A 17,364-nucleotide genomic window follows, 5' to 3' on the forward strand; every position below is an offset into this window, starting at 1 on the left:
ACGCGTTCACCACCGCACTGCATGAAGTATTACGCTGTGCAGATGGCTAGGCCGCCGTCAGCACAGCACTTCCCGTGGTCGATAGAAGAGGAAGGTGGGGTAGGGGGGGGGGGGGGTAAGCTGCGTCAGCACAAGGCGCCCCCCCCCCTCGGAACTGTGCTACCGGGAGAGTGCAGCCGGCTTCCAACACAGCACCCCGTGTGGCCGGTAAAATATGGAGCTGATCAGCGCGCTTTCAACAGCACCACCTGGAGTCGGTACTACGGGGCGGGGAAGGGGCAAGGTCCCTTTGAGCACAGCACCCTCTGTCGCCGGTAAAATAGGGAGGGGGCGGGGCGCTTTAAGCACGACACCTCCTGTGGCATGTACAGCAGGGGAGGCTACGTGCGCACAACAGATCATGGAGGAGGGTGAGCTCTTAATACCGCACCTCCCGCGCCCGGCATAACATGGAGGGAAGGGCGCTTTCAACACGACACCTGCGGAGCCTGTACTACACGAGGGGGGCGGGGAAGAGATTTCCACACTGCACCTCATGGAGCCGGGGGAGGGGGGCCTCTTTCAGAACAGCACCTCCTCTGGCAGTACTGAGGGAGTAGGCCGCTACAACAGCGCCTCTTGTGGCCAGTGCTAAAGTGCAGAGGCAGGGCGGTTTCATGCAGCCCTTATGTCCGGCCGGTCGGGGCAAACCTCGAGGGCATTCAGCCCAAGGCCGGAGCATATTTGTGAGATACGGGGGGGCTCACTACAGTCTGTAAGGGGGCATCATTTTGTATTGCGTCACTGGTGGCCGGTACAATAGGGCGGGTTTTGGTCGCAGAGCGCACATGGCCATGGAGGCTTTGGCCCCTTTCAGCACAGCACCATTTGTGGCCGGTACTGCAAGGAGGGGGTAGGGCTCTACAGCACACTCCAGAGGGGGGGAGGGGGGTAGGAGGCTGCGTGCGCACAGCACCCCCTAGAGCCTGCACTACCGCCGGTTGGGGGCAGGGCGGGTTCAGCGGTGGTCGGTGCTGCGGGTTAGGCCGCGTGAGCAGAGGACCCCCCGGAGCTCGCGCTGCAGGGAGGGGTTCAGACCGCCCAGAGCACATGGCCGTCTGGAGTGAGCACAGCAGGGAGGGGCGCATGCGGCTCTCAGCCCAGATCCTCCCGGAGCGCGCGCTGCGGGGAGGGCTGAGCAGAGGGCACACTGGAGCAGGCACTGCAGGGAGGGGGCGCTGCGAGCACTGCATCTCCAGGGATGGCGTTGCACAGAGCGTCTGTGTGCAGGGCATGGGAGGGGGAGCCGGCAGGCCCCTGAAGCTGGTAGTGCAAGGAGGCCTTTGTGATGGCGGGGGTGGGAGGCCCCGGCAGCTGGCCGCCTGCCCCTCCTCCCCGCTTGTGTGTCTAAATGCGAGAGACGTATCCTCTGGAGCCTCGTTTTCAGACCGCCCCAGGGCACCCCTGCACATCTGCAGTGTTCCCTGGAGACCCAGTACTGTGACCGAACGCTCCGGTACCAGCAAGATCTACTAGAATCACACCGGAAAGAAGCAAAAGGGCTCACTCCCAGTGTAACAGTGATCCCCGACATTCCCGCTTTCCCTAGGTCACACAGCCCCGAAGACGATTTATTTAATGTGCTTCTTGTATAGCGCCACAACGACTCTATGGCGCTGGAACTAGGGGCGCGGGAGTTGCTGTTGCACCACCAGCTAGTTTAGATGGTGAATAAACGATAAAAGGGACATTTCAAAGGTTTTCCGCTGGCAACATTTGGTGTGTTATCAAAAACACAAGCTGCCCATGTCCTTAGTGAGGTATGGTTTACTGGCCGCCCGCATTCATCGGTGATCAGGGGAGGTGGACTTTTGGGAGCTAGGATAGGCGCCGTCGAAACAATACAAGACTCCCAGATCACACAAAAGGAACTCCATTTATAGGCACCCTCTCTCCAATCCGCCCTGGCACAGCTAGGCGCCAAACAGGCTGCCAAGCCCACTTACCAAGAAATCCATCTCAGGACAGACCTTTTGCCCACCTGCTTCACCCCTGGGACTTCCTCGCGCCGAGTAGGGTTACAACCAGATCTTAAAGCTACGGCACTGCCAGAGACAAAACGAGCAGGCCCGAAGGGGTTCACCACTGGTATCGGTGCAAGGGTGTAGCCATACTGCCAGCGAGCGTGGCCTTTTACAAGCCGAGTTTAGTTGTCAAGTGCACGGCAAAGTAAAGAGTGACAGTACAGTGCACGCAAAACAGAACCCTGCCCAGAGTGGAGGGCGACTATGTCTCCTTCAACCAGGCCACGGGTTACCTGGCAGTTGGTGACAGCCAATTACAGTATCGGGAACACAGGCCTCTAACCCAGGATAGGAGAGTGCCTTCAGTTGTACAAATTGTGTCCTCACTTTGCTTCATGTCATGTGAAGCTTTCTTTACCGTATGGGGCTTTTCAAAACCAGCATGGAACTAAGAAACCTTGTGCAAGATGAATAGTGCCCACAGAGGCCTTCCTTTCAGCTTGCCTCGGGTCTTCTTTCCCAGCTTCAAGGTGTGACAACCTGCAGTTGCACGACTCCCTGGTGAAAACTCCAAATGTGTGTTTCGGAGACTAGACATCTTCTCCCTGCCAACCACAGGATCTGTGCTCACATGCTTGCCCTACCCATACTTCGTGTCCTGTCACAACCTTTTAGCTGTTCCTGCCTGGCATCCATTTGGGGCAATTCACAAAATCGTGCCCAGTGCCTACCAGCAGCTTCAATAAAGGGGGGAAGGTGAACTGTGTCCTGAGTGGAGCGCATTCAGATTTTGATGGTAGCTCCTCATTGGTTGGCCATAGCTTCCAACCCAAACACCTAAAAGTAAGATACTTTGATTAAATGTTTTGCCCTTCAAAAGAAACTCTTCACCAACCCAGCGTGTCGTCTAGTAGAACAGAACCCTACTGGTTGCCCTTGCCCTTCAAGCTCTTGCTCTGGAGAAGTCCTACTGCTAACAGACTGTCTGCAAGAACAGGAAGCTGGACTACCTGGTGTTAGCGGAAGAAGCTGGCCCCTTCAGGAAGATAAACAGCAAGGGCAAGCTGAGTGAAGCATCTTTGAATGTGTCACCAGGGTGTGTGCCAAGAACTTAAAGCTTAGCTGCCTAGGATCAACCAGTGTGACCTGTGCTAAGAACCTGCCAACACGGGCACTCCGCATCGAGAGCGCGGTAAGCCTGTGTCTCACTTTCCAGCCTCAGGAGGACAGTGAGGTTTTTCCTCGCAAACTCAGACCTTGGGACAGCATCCAGTTGCATCCAACCCATTGAACTGATGCTAAGACCATTTGGAAAGTCTCTTTAACTCTCACCATTCAGGAGTAACTCCCAGGTAACTGTGGTTGGGTCACAATCCTAAATTTCAGTTCCCAACTGGTGGGTCTAGTGAATGCACTAGCGAACCAAAAAACTATCACAGCCTGACAATTCTGGGGTAGTGATCCCTTGATACTTAATACAAATGGGGGTGCGCTTGTGGGTTCGTATACGACAGTAGCACTATCACAAAAGCAAGAGAAGCTATAACAGACCCTCTTCTGAAACCTGTCCCCAGTAGATACTTACTATCGGACCCCTGGTAATCCCTTGATCAGGACACCAAGACATTGTGAGAAGTGACGTCTGGCACCCTGTAAACATTTTTTGGCTTGGGTGGGATTCCTGTTCCAGTAGGGGGAGGGGTTTGGGGCTTCAAATATTTTTATTTTATTTTGCTGGAAACTCATTCAGAATCGCCCAGTGTTCAGCTTTGCATCTAGTGATACCAAAAGGCCATGGTGTATGGAATACATATATATCATTACAGACATGATACACTGTACCATACGGTCTGTCTCCAGTCTTTTGAAACACTGCCGAGTGGTAGAATTTAGGAGCTTATCTGTCACAGAAGTTGTTATAAACGTCTAGATTTGCGTACAACTGTAGTCAAACTATAGGCATCTGAAAACCTCTGCTTCTGGCCTGCCAGATATGGAGTATGCAGTATAGTTACACGTGCCATGCAGTATCAGAGTTCCAATGCCTTACACCTTCCTTCTGAAACAAGCCTCAACTTGCTACTGAGTTAAGTCATGTGTAGATGATTAGCTAATTGAAGGCAATAGTACCAGAGGCCTTTTGACACCAGTGGTAAACACCAGGCACACTGCTCTGAAACCATTGACGAGAGGGGAGGCAGGCTGCGTCAAAGAAACTGCAAAATCTTGAGCCACTCGGGGAGCTAATGAACAAGTTGGGGCTGGTGGGACCAGAGTGGACACAGGCAGATAAAACTGGGTGGCAAAGAAAGAGGTGGCTTTGGGTAACCCGTTTTACAGCGATTCAACTGGGACGTGTCACTTCCAGCTTAGAAACCTCTCTGCGGCATCTGAGCTACCTCCGCACTACTGCTCCTACCAACTAGCTAAGAGCTGAGCATTTTAATAATGAGTCTGCGTGCATGTTATGGCCAATATAGTCACCCATCCCTCCCTTTTGGAAAATATCCATGAATTTGCACTGGACAGGCTTCCCTTCCAGTCCTTGGCCACCCGACCTCCACACTTAGCCTGGAATAAGTGTGGCCTACATGGAGGCCAACCTTCCCTACAACCCCTGCTGACCTACAGCAAGACTTCAGTCCCTGTGCCTGAACTAGATGGTCAGCAAAGAGGACAAGGTGTTCTAAAATTAACTAAGATGGCTGGAACTTGGAGCCGCATGCAGAAAAAAAACCTGTCCATGACCACCTCATTCCCTACAGGAAGTGGAGATACAGAGAGCGAGAAGTGCCAGCCCGGATAGGAGAGATGTTAAGTTGTTATCCAACTATTCATTGAAGGGTCACATATGAGTAACTTCCTTATGACTCTAAGTGCATAAAAATAATTGTGACCTCCATCCAGGGATTAACTGACTTTACTATGTCTAGTACTCACTGAGAACAGACTAGCTAATTGGCGCATGGCAAGGTGATATGACTGATGACTTAAATCCCTTGCTTCTGTCATGTAATTGTAATTCTAAAGTTTCGCAAGGTTAAGGACAAGGATGCTGTTCAGAGAACATAGGAATACATGTTCCTTAAACTTAGGTGTTCCCCTTGCTCATCTCAGATTTACATCTTTACCTCAATTTGCACAAGTGTTTACAGGTGGTGGGCACCAGCATTAATTTTTGAGGATTAGCACTTAATTTTTAACGTCAGACTTTGATACAAAGCTAGGAAGAGAGTGATATATGGTGAAAGCAGGGATAAAAAAACCTGGAAGAGTGATATAAAAGAGACAGAGTGAAGGCTATAAAGAGGCATGGTGGTTGAATCAAACCTAGACAGCCTTGGTGTACAGTGGTAAACATCCTTCACAACGCGGTCAAAACAACGCGGTGCCATTACGACGCATCTTTTACAACGCAAGTCGTTACCACGACTTGCGCTGGAGGGCGCTCTAGACTAAGGAATAGTAGATTTACTATTCCAACATCTTCCCTACTGTACGCAGGCTGGAGTTGGAATAGTAAATCTTACTATTCCTAAGTCCAGCACCCTACAGCGCAAGTTGTGGTAACGACTTGCGTTGTAAAAGATGCGTTGTGATGTACCGCGATCATTTTGATGGCGTTGGAACATCATACATCCTGTACAGTAACCAGAGCATCCGGTAGTACTGACAGCGGACTCCCTAAGAAAAACCTTGGGACCTACTCTGGTCCTTTACATTTTCTTGTTTCATCTAGATCTCGTCTCTCTCAAAGGCCTGCAGACTGTCTTTCAAATACTGAGGTGCTGTTCTGCCTCGTACTTCCTAAACCAGTGCTGGTGGTATAAAAAATGATTATTTCCCCGACTGGCAATCAGTGCATTTCTGTTAGGTCTAGAGAGACAAGAACACCTTTGGGGTTCGTCCCCATAAGCATTGCTCTTGTGATCCTGTAGTTTCAGAATGTTTGAAGAGGACCTGCCCACATGGGAGGCCTTACTACAATCCAGTTTCGCTCCAATTATACTTTTGGTAATGGAGGCCCCATATTTTAACTCTAGGATTGATATCTACTATAGGTTTTAAATGGTAGCTAGCAGATGATGATAACGAGTTGGTACGGTTCACCAGAGACAAACTTATTGAATTTAACCTCAAGAGGTGTTGATCTTAGGTCCTCTGGTTATTCGCTTTCATCCACCTTGAAACAAGGCAAGCGATCCTTCATGACTAAGATGATCATGAGCTAAGTGAGGGGTTATTTAAAGGTGGAGAAGTGGGAAAAGATTTGCTTGGAGGAGGAAAGTTCTCAAGCCGGGTGGTGGAGTAGTAGTTGGGTACTCTGCCACAGAAGTTGTCACTGCTGTTATTTCAGTTGCTGGGCAAAACTCAGGATCTAATATGGTTCAAGAGATTTGTAATACTCAGTAGTGAAGGGCTAGATGGCTCAGGAGAGGTCAGAAGAGGTGTGCTGTAATTAAGTAAAGCTCATATAGTTATTGTATCCTACTAGAACACACAGCACATGATAGGAATCGGCAAGGCTCGAAAGCAACCACGATGAATTGACCAAAATCGTCACTTAGACAGCCAGCAATGCTGGAACAGTATATAAGGAAAGAATGATCGAAAGACGACTCACAGAGAACGGTAGCCACTTTTCTACCGGACAAGCACTGTACATTCAGTAATCCCACAACTGCCACAAGAAAGAAGCATCAGGAATATCCCATAGTAAGCATGTGGTGTGGTGTGAAAAGTGACTAACTGTGTGAGCAGCCATGGAACCTTGGATGCTTGCTCGCCTAGGCATGAGTGCCAACGACATTGAGTGGGTCATTGTACTGAGCAAAACCCCAAGTGAGCACAAACCTGGATCCATTAGCAATTCACCTCCCCATTAGCAAAATGGACCTGACCATCCGAGTGCCCCAGCAAACTATGACCGCATCGCAGTAGAGAAGAGCTGATATCCTGCACGTAAGCCCAGAAGTGCCTTCTGTGGCCACAGGAGAAAAGCGTGGACAACATCCTAGCCCTTGCAGCAATTTTACTTGATCAACATTATTGCAGATGCAAGACCTCACTCCCAGACATGCAAGTCTAGCCAACAGTCAGGCAAGTTTAAGGGGAGACCAGAATCCTTTGGTTCCATCTCAACTGTGGGTACCTTTTGCAAGGGGAGAGCAGATCGGTCCAGTATCCTTCAGCCTCCTTGTGCCAGTGGTAAGCACCACAATCTAGTTGGCCCTGGAACACGCAACATGGTACCCAGTAGAAGTACAGCAAAAAATCTGGGGGTAATCTTTGATGAGGGTCTGTTTCAAAGCCCAAGTCAATCGTACAGCTGGCACATGTTTCTATATCCTAAGAACCATCAGAAAGGTGCTTCCACTCATTCCCTCAGAATTACATTGGCCCACTATCATCGCACTGATTACCTCTCGATTACTGTGACGTCCTATACCTTAATATATCACCTCTGCATCTCTGAACAAGCTCCAGGTAGTACAGAACGCAGCAGCAAGACTGATTCTAAACATCCCCAACCCTCAGTCTGTCAGAGAAGGGATCCGTTCCTTACATAGGCTCCCTATCAGGGAGTGTATTTCATTCAAGGTCTTAAGTACAGTGTATAAGGCCATGCATAGCAATGGCTTGTTCCAACTCAAATCCTTGTTTCAACGATATACTCCAGGGAGGGCTTTGAGATCCATACAGGACAGATTGGTCTTGCCCAGATTATGCAGATCCAGATGAGGCAACAGTTCCTTAGTTCCTTTTCAGTGGCCTTTGCCAAGGTTGGGAACTCACCCCCCCCCCTGCCATTGTAAGCTCTTCCTGCTTTCAGGAATCTCCTGAAAACAAGATTATTCCCCTCTTAATCTGCTGTTGCGCTTCTCTCCCTTGCTGTGTCTGCCCAGCGCCTTGACACCTTTGGGTATAATGCACTTTACAAATACTATCCTATCCTGTATGACCAGACAGACAGCTAATAATGCTATATCGGCTGCATCTTAGCAGCAATTATCCCAGATATGGGCTTACCATCTTCTGAAGTACTACACACAGTCTGCAATATCTACTTCATGCAGCACTTCTTACCACCCACAAACGAATGGCCTAACAGAAGGGCTTAATTCTTCAAGGAATTCTGTGTTCTGTTTTAGTGGTACATGACAGGTAGACATTTCATGTTCTCTCCCCATGTTATTAGTTTACCAAGAGAGCCAACTTGGGGTTCACTTCAGTTCACTGGAACCCCTTGTCCAGCCCCATGGACATATGTAGATATAATCAGGGAAATGACGGAACTGTCGACCAGAAAACGCCTGAGGTCCAGTGCGCCCTGCACTTCAAGCGGATGTTAGGATGATGCTTGTACCGGTCTTATCGTTCAGTTTGGTTCTACTAGTTTTACTAGTGTTTTGGTCTCTTCCCACAGAGAGGGATAAAAGGCGGTTTTATTGATCCAAGGTGAACAATGTATTGACGTAGAGGACGATTCAGGGCTCAGACTTTCCATGGCAATTTGGTCATAAGAAAGAAATCCTGCCTTTGAGCTCCTCCTGAAAAGGATTAGCTCTTACGTGAAGATCTGAACCCTAACATGTAGCCATCTACTTAGGAACTAACACAAGACAGGCCTCCGAGAGCTTGGATCTTCCACTTCAAAAACAATCCATTGCTATTGGGTTAATAGTTCTGATGCAGTCAAGCCATGGCACTCCAACTCAGTCCCTCCCCCATACCTACTTATCAGAAGTGAAAACCCATTCACAGGAGATGGAGGTGACCACAACCCATAGCAGCTGCACTAGCACACGTCAAAGCCACCTAAGCACGTGTAAAATCCCAAACAGACTTTTCTGGTGAGGGTTGGATACCACTGGAGTCAAGCTATCCTGGCTGAAGATGGCAGATAGGCAGAAACGGGTCCTAGGATGCTTGATTCCGGTCCAGGAAAGGCTTGGCAGTTCGGGCTGGACTGTTCCCATGAGGCACAGGGTCAAGGCTGATTTGCATATGGCCATGTCTGAACTGAGGTGGTGTGGAGTGCAAAAAAAACGATGGATTTAGGCCCAGATCTCTGTACTGAGGTGAATGTATGACATTGTTCTGCATTCTGTCCATCAACTGTTATTTTTGGATACCGATATTCCCTTACTGCAGGGCCTTCCTTGGGCTCCTTGGTCCAAATTGCTAATCAGCATGAAAAGAAATCCTGAGTTTCAGGTTAGCCTTGCAAGGCCCCATTTCAGGGTGTAGGCAAGATCACTGTTCCCTGGAGTCTAATACACAGCACCTATAAGTAGCACAGATAGATAACGCATCAAGCCCTAGTTTGTGGACATTTTCAGTGTATTCAGAGATTAAAATGGTGAAAGAACAGAAATGTGCCACCATTGAGACTTGGCTAGGGTGTGTCATCACACACACACACACACACTCACCTTAAGGCATCAATCACAGTGTGGAACAGGTAAAACACCCCAGATCCCTGTCTAGGTGGAGATCCTTACTTTAGGCCACCCACAACTGGCTGTGAATTGCTAAACATAGACAACACAACCTCTTCAGACATGGTAGTAGCTCACCCTGCTAAAGCCAACTACTTCAGGCTCCATTACAGACCACTGCAGAACGCCCACTCCAACCCCACCTCATAGAGAAGCTTGGAGGAGACATTCCTCTGTATCCCCTGTAGGACAAGGGGGCTTCAAAGACCAGCCATTCGCTCCAAGTCTCAAAGGTAGAACTATAAGACCCCTGTTGGGTAGCACAAGAGTGAGGTCACCACTGCCCGCATCAGTGAGCTGGACACAACCCTGCCACATGAAGACATCACGAGGCCTTCCAGACAGACCGGCCTCTGCAAGGAAATAAGAGCCTACCTTGGAAGTGCTCCTCCTCGCTGCTGTCCTCCTCCGAGTGGGGGTTCGAGCCGTTGCTCACCGTCTTGGCCCGGCTTCGGGACAGGATTCCCGAGGTCACCGACTTCTCCATCACCGAAGGCATGGCGTCGTCGTCAGCAGCACACAAAAGCCTGCAGGGACAGCAGCAAGCACAGTCATCAGCTTCCACTAAAAACGTTCATAGCAGTTATTTTGCAGTTCCAGAGAACTCTAAAACCAGAGCCCTAGTAGGCCTCATCAAACCCTGCAAGGGCATTTCAGCCAGGATTCTCACCCAACACTAAATGCCCGCAGGGAGAGTCCCAGCCACAGACTTCGCCTACTCCCTGCACCCTCAGGGGATATGCCCTTAGCTATTCACCCATCACAAGACTAGGAAAACCTGGAGGTTTAGAACCAACAGCCTCACCTGCCCCACAAAAGCTGCAATCAAAGTACTGACATGTCTTCACATGAGCAGGCAAAGCCAGAACCATCCATCACATGACTCCTGGTCCCTAGCCTGCCCTTCCTCTCAAAAATATACAGTAGCAGCAGTACGTGTCTCCTTCGCTTTTATACCCCTCCCCACACACACTCCACGTGAAGAAGGGAAAAAAAACATTAGGAACAGATAAAATTTGACCAGGCACTGGTTCTTACACCCTCTGTTGTAACATCTAGTTACAAGACCTACCACCCCACCCCTCAAAATAACTAGCAGGAGCAGCCACAAGAAATCAACCCCCCCATACACACACACACACACAACCATCAATGAATGAATGTCAAAGTGACTGCTACAAGAGACCAGCCTTCCCACAAAATCCTGGGAGACATTTAGAGCACCCCAATGTGTTCCACAAGAAAAACCTACCGGGGGCGACTCCGAGAAATCAACCTACCTCAAAAAACGTGCAAGGGTAGCAGGGACAACGGCGGCGCGAGCTGTACCAGACAGGGCAGATTGGGTGAAATTAAAGGCTGTAGATTACCCTCCCTCCTGAGTGTTGAATGCCCTGGTCCAGGCACCCCGGCAAAGACAAAGGGCAGCAGGTAAAGTTTGCACGGGGGGGGGATGGGACTGGAAGAATAATAAAGGCAAACGGCGTGAGGAGAGATTAAAAAAAAAAATAGTCGATATATCCCTATTAAAAGCTGGGGGCTCCAGCCCCCTGTAGAATAAAGAAAAGTGGTGTCCAAAAAGAGGGCTACGACCACTCTTGAGGTACCAAAAGATGGTTACAAAATCTAAAAGCGCTTATTGCCAGGAATCGCCGCGCGACAGGAGCCTCCGGGGGAGGGGACTTTTGGGGGGGGGGGGGGCTCACTGCTCCGACGGTTGTTCCTGATAGTGGGGCCCTGAGGTCAAAATGTGAATGTCGCCGGCTCACCCTTTCCTGGAGGGTGCGCCCTCTCCTCCTTGGCGGTGTGAGACTTCACGTGCCTCTTTGTGCAGGTAGGGCTGGGGAGGGAAGGGCAGTCGCTGGTGGGAGAGCGCCGACTCACTCTCTGCCTCCTGAGCACACAATGAGGCTGGCGGTGTGGAGAGAGGCAGGCTGCTGCAGGGAGAGGGGCCGGACCCTGCCCCTCCTTCTCCCCTCCTCCTCCACCTTCCTCCTTCAACCAGAGCTGGTGAGCGGTCTCTCCCCTCCCCCTGCTCTCTCTCACCAGTCTCCTGCTGTGCCCTCCTATTCCCTCCCCGCGAGCCTCCTCATCAGCTTCCTGCTATGCCCTCCACTGCCTCACCAGCCTCTGTACCTCCCTCTTCCCCAGCCCCTTGTGCCCTCCACTTCCTTGCGCTCTCTCACCAGCCTGTGAGCGTGCCCTCCTCTCCCTCATTCGACTCTGCGTGCCCTCCCTCCCTTCTCCAGCCCCCTTGATCTCCCTCTCCAGCCTCGTGGGCGACGTGCACCCCCTCCCCTGTGTTCTGCTGCTCTGCCTTACCAGCCTCCTGCTCCCACGTCGCCCCACGGGACCTCCTCTGCCCTCCTGTGCTGCCCCTCCCCAGCCTCCCCCTAGCGCACTCTCTTCTTGCCCTGCATGACACCCTCTCATATATGCCCCCTTCTTCCCTCAGCAGCAGCCCTGTGTGCCCTCTCTGCCCTCCCTCACCAGCCTTCGCCTAGCGCACCCTCTTCATGCCCTGTATGACACCCCCTCATATGCCCCCTTCTTCCCTCAGCAGCAGCCCCGTGTGCCCCCTCTGCCCTCCCTCACCTGCCACTTCATGTACCCTTTACCGTGTGGTTTAGCCATATGCCCTCCTCTCCCTTTACGGGGGGCACTCAATATATTTTGCGCCCGCCCCCCCCTCCCCCCCTCCCTCCCCCCCCCGCTGCTTTTCCACACCAGCCTCCTCACGTATTCTACCCTCCTCACGTATTCTACCCTCACCAACTCACTCCTGTACCTTTCTCTTCTCGCTCTCCCTCAGAGCCGTCTCGTATTCCTCGCCACCCTCCTCCTGCCCTCCCTTGCACTCCCTCTCCAGCTCACTGCTGTACCTTTATCTTCCTGCCCTCCCTCGGAGCCACCTCGTTTGCCCCCTCCCCGTTGGTCTTACGCAACAGCCTCCTCTGCCCTCCCTTGCTCTCCCTCACCAGCCTCCCGCTGTACCTTTATCTCTCCCCCCCCCCTCGTTTGCTGATTACCCCTGCTGCCCCCTCGCGGTTCCTCTTCAGCGCTCTCGCGCTGTGGCAGTCCCTCACTCCTGTAGCTTTAGTTTCCTGCTCTGCCTCAGAGCCTTCTCCCAACACCCTCCACTGCTGCTCTTCCACACCAGCCCCTCGGGCTCCTCTTCTGCACTCTCGCGCTGTGGCAGTCCCTCACTAGCTCACTCCTGTAGCATTAATTTCCTGCTCTCCCTCCGAGCCTCCTCGCCACCCTCTCAGAGCCTCCTCTCCACCCCCTCCCCTGCTGCTTTTCCACACCAGCCCCTCTTCTGCTCTCTCGCGCTGTGGCAGTCCCTCACTAGCTCACTCCTTTAGCTTTGGTTTCCTGCTCTCCCTCCGAGCCTCCTCACCACCCTCCTCTCCACCCCCTCCCCTGCTGCTCTTCCACACCAGCCCCTCGGGCTCCTCTTCTGCCCTCTTGCGCTGTGGCAGTCCCTCACTAGCTCACTCCTGTAGCATTAGTTTCCTGCTCTCCTTCCGAGCCTCCTCACCACCCTCTCAGAGCCTCCTCTCCACCCCCTCAGAGCCTCCTCTCCACCCCCTCCCCCGCTGCTCTTCCACACCAGCCCCTCGGGCTCCTCTTCTGCTCTCTCGCACTGTGGTAGTCCCTCACTACCTCACTCCTCCTGTAGCTTTAGTTTCCTGCTCTCCCTCCGAGCCTCCTCTTCACCCCCTCAGAGCCTCCTTTCCACCCCCTCAGAGCCTCCTTTCCACCCCCTCAGAGCCTCCTTCCCACCCCCTCCTCTGCTGCTCTTCCACACCAGCCCCTCGGGCTCCTCTTCTGCTCTCTCGCGCTGGGACAGTCCCTCACTAACTCACTCCTCCTCTAGATTTGGTTTCCTGCTCACCCTCAGAGCCTCCTCTCCACCCCCTCCACTGCTGCTCTTCCACACCAGCCCCTCGCGGCTCCTCCTCTGCTCTCTCGCACTGTGGTAGTCCCTCACTACCTCACTCCTCCTGTAGCTTTAGTTGCCTGCTCTGCCTCAGAGCCTTCTCTCCACCCCCTCCCTGCTTCTTTCACATCAGCCACCTCACGTGCTCTCCTCTCTGCCCTCGCAAGCTCACTCCTCTTGCTGTCCCTCAGTGCCACCTCGTTTGCACCCGCCCACGTTGCTCTTCCACACCACCCACTCACGTGCCCTCCCTCGCCAGCCCCCTCTTGTGCGCTGATCCCCAGAGCCTCCTTGTGTGCCCCTTTCTTCTCTCGCCAGCCTCCGCGTGCGTCGTCCTCTGCCCTCATGAGCTCTCCCTCACCTGCCTCCCCCGTGCCCGCTACCCCCGCCCTCTCACTCGAGCTGCTTGAAATGCCACCTCTCCTTCCCCATGCTCTGTCACGAGCCTCTGCCCCCCCCCAGTGTCCTCTCTACCAGCCTCCTCCTTTCCCCAGCGCTCACTCCCCCCTCCTGCGCCTCGCTAGCCTCCTCCTATGCAACCCCCCTTTCTCACCATCCTCTCCCATGTCGTACTCTTTCCTCCCACTGCTCTCCCTCACTAGCCGCTCCTTTTCCATTTACCTCGTCCACTGGTTTTCTTCAGTAGCATTTTCCCGGATCCCTCCTTTTGCACCAACCCAGACCTCCCCGTATCTCCCCCTCCCCAGTCGTCTATTTTAACCTCCACCCCCGCCTCTTGTGCACTCTCCCCTTTGTGGCTCCCCCTAGCAGCCCCCCTGCCCAGACCATGTCACTACTACTCTTTATCTCTCGCCTCAAACCGCTCTCCCTCACAAACTTCGTTAGGACCTCCTGCCCTCCACCTGCTGTCTCATTTGCCCCTCCCCCCTTTTGCCTCCGTCACGTTCCTCGTGGTAGAACCATCTATTCGCTAACCCCGCCCACCTAAACACGCCCTCACCTTCACCCCCTTCTCTGTATTCCAGGTGTTAATTTTCCTCGTTTTACCAGCAGCCGCTGCCCAGCTCTCCTCCACCAGACCCTTGTGGCACTCTTTACCCCTAGCCTCTTTGACACCTGCCCTCCTCCACTCCATTTCCTCAGCCCCCTCCTCTTTTGGACACTCTCTCATTCAGGAGTGGATTCCGCCGAATATTTTCTGCCCCATTTTATTTTCATTCTTCCCCTTTTCTCTCCCTCCCATCTGTCCCCTTCACCAATTTTGCTCCCTCTGACTTCTTTACATGCACCTGTCTTTTGTTATCTCTGTCTCTTTGCTCCTCTCACTTTCCTTCTCTCCTCGATTTTTACCTTTCCCCTTTCCTCCCCTGTTTCAATAATGTCTCCATTGTCTCTAAACTCACTCCTCCCGACCCCTTACCGTCCCCTTTCTTCCATCAACTCCTGTTGTACCTTCCCCATTCACTCCTCCACATTTTGTACCATTCCCTCCTCAATCTTTGCCTTAATTTGCGACTATAGCCCCCACACTCTTTTGGATCCTACCTCAGCTTCTCAGCTCTTTTCTATATCCTTGTACCTTCCTCTATACCCCTCTCTTCTTTAGCTCTCTGTGGCTCTCCCTCCACCACCCATTCTGTTACCACCTCCTCTGTGTTTATCCCACTTTGTTTCTTTCTTTCTCGCTCTCTAGCCTTCTCCGCCTGTGTGCCCTGCTCTTTTCTCTGCCAACACCCTTTACGGCCCATCATGCTCCCCCTTTTTTACAGCCTACCTGTTCGGTTTCCTCTTGTCGCTCTCCCTCCTTTGCCTGCATTCTCGCTCCTCCTTTCTCGCAAACCTTCTCCAGCGGTTTCACATCCGTATTCTCTCACTTCCACCTCTTTTCTCGGTTTGATTTCCCTTTACATCTTCAATTAATGCCCCCATACGCCTTCCCATCACTCTCACTCCCTCGTGTTAACTCAATCTTTACTTCCGCTCACAAATTCCTACCTCGGCCCTGCCTTTCCTCCCTTGACCCATCTCGGCTTCCCTACAACCTCCTAAGTTCTTTCTCACCCCCACAGCCATATATTCTTTCCTCGCCCAGTTCACAACCCTTCACTTCCTCGAACCTGCTCCGCACTACCCATTTATCCCTCACCCCGAAAATTTATTCTAACCCTCTTCCATATCTTCCCTCCCACACCAACCTTTCGCTGCCCTCCCATACTCCTTTGCCTCCAACACCAAAATTCTTCGAGTCCTCTTTGCCTCCACAACCCTCAGTGGGTCCCCATTTCCCCTCCACGCCCCTCATACGCTCCTTCCCTCCTGCATTCAGGCCCTCCTTTTACTACCCGCCTTACTTCGCCTCCCTTATTCCTCTCTCTTCCTTTACCACCTTACCACATCCTTCGTAGCCACGCCCATTCCTTCCTTCACTCACCTTTACACTTCATTCCTTGTTCCGCCAGCCATCGATCACACCTGCTTCTTGCCCTCTTTCTTCCCCATTTCTCTCCCACTGAGATCCACTCATCCCTCCCCCATCATACTAACAAACCACGCCCATTCATTCCTTCTCCCATTCTGTGTCCTCTGTGTTGCACGTGCTCTGCGTTTACCTTGTATTGTATACTTTACTCTGTACTCTCCTCTTCTGGTACTTGATTTATGTGTACTCGGGATGTTTCTATGTCTTTCCACCATTTTTGGAATGCGCTAACGCCACCTGAATGGCTTCCATATCGACCTTGCTTGCTGTAGGGTGTACTTTGTGCTGAGTGGCAGTCATGTGCGCGTGCTTTGTGCTCGGCGTGTTTTTTTTTTTATTTCAGTAAAATTGTTTTGAAAATTATATTTACATGGTGCATCACGTATACATGGGAGGTCATTTACAGAGAAAGCAGATATAGAGTGCCCTGGGGGAGGGCGGGTTTACAGGGAGGCAACACAAGTCCATCATCTTGGCATTTCTGACTGTGGCTGTGCCGTTCCTGGCAGTGTGTTCGTTAGTGCCCTCGTGACAATATTCTTAGTTTGCCCTCCGCCCCTCCCTGATGTCCTTTCGATAGTCTCTCGCACGTTTGTTGATTGCCCACTCCCCTAGTCCCAGCGGCCGAGAAAGAAGGGAAAGAGAAGAAAAGAGAGTGGAGAAGCTATCGGTAGGGGGAGTATTTTATGGTACTGTGCGTGGGCGGTGTCTGTGCTCGGCATGTTTTCTATGCAAAATACTACCCTGTGTTTCGTGGCCTGCCTTTTTCTGTTGTCTCTGCTGTACATCTACCTTCCACTTACCTGTATTTTACATGCACCCTTTTTATCCAGCGCTTTGCGTACACTAAGCTCTGTGTGTGCATTGCCACAACAGGACCCTATAGTGAACTCTTCTGTGCATGTATTTTACAACACATTGCCATGTGCTCCGTGTGTGGAGTATATTCTGGGTTATACACACATGCACTCTGCCTAACTTACACCATGTTCACGGGTTTACTGTTTTCGCCCTCATAGTCACAGGTTCAAATCCTGGCAGGTTCACTCAGCCTTTCATCCTTTCTGAGGTCGAGAAAATGAGTACATTGAGTTGGGTAACAATAAACATCTGCTGTTCAGCGCCAAGATTCCCCTTGCGGGTGAAAGTGCGCTTTACAAATGCACGTTATGTTATTATGATGAGTTGCCTCTTTTCGAGTTGTATTGCTTTACGTTTCCTTTGTGCTCTGTGTCGTCTGCGCTCTGCTCTTCGTTTATTTTTCTACGTTTATTCATCGTGCACTATCTGCACGTTAAGAACATAGCGTCGTAGTCAGCGTGTGCTTTACTCTGGGTTCTGAGTGTGCTCATGCATTCTGCTTTTTATGTATTCTGCGCATGTGCGGTAGTTTACGCCCATTGTTATGCTCGCTGTGTGCTTCGCTCTACCAATACTATCTGCTCCATGTGTGCATCGTTCTGCATACTCTGCGTG

General features: G+C 51.7%; 1 protein-coding gene across 7 annotated transcripts in view; it reads right to left on the bottom strand.

The window, feature by feature from the left end:
- The window catches only part of RCOR2 (REST corepressor 2), a 248,168-nt gene that overhangs the window by 168,807 nt on the left and 61,997 nt on the right, over positions 1-17,364 (bottom strand). For 2 of the 7 annotated variants that reach the window (XM_078660544.1, XM_078660538.1), the window contains exons 1-2: positions 11,275-11,506; positions 9,881-10,032 (exon numbers count right to left, since the gene is read on the bottom strand). In XM_078660544.1, the coding sequence (XP_078516670.1) occupies positions 9,881-10,004 (124 nt within the window). In that variant the 5' untranslated portion in view covers positions 10,005-10,032; positions 11,275-11,506. Of the gene's footprint in view, positions 1-9,880; positions 10,033-10,785; positions 10,924-11,274; positions 11,507-11,691; positions 11,711-12,293; positions 12,381-17,364 lie in introns of those variants that run through there. The other 5 variants (XM_078660539.1, XM_078660542.1, XM_078660541.1 and 2 more) reach the window with 5 other exon arrangements.

The sequence above is a fragment of the Lissotriton helveticus genome, chromosome 9, assembly GCF_964261635.1.
Source record: "Lissotriton helveticus chromosome 9, aLisHel1.1, whole genome shotgun sequence".
NCBI lineage: Eukaryota > Metazoa > Chordata > Amphibia > Caudata > Salamandridae > Lissotriton > Lissotriton helveticus.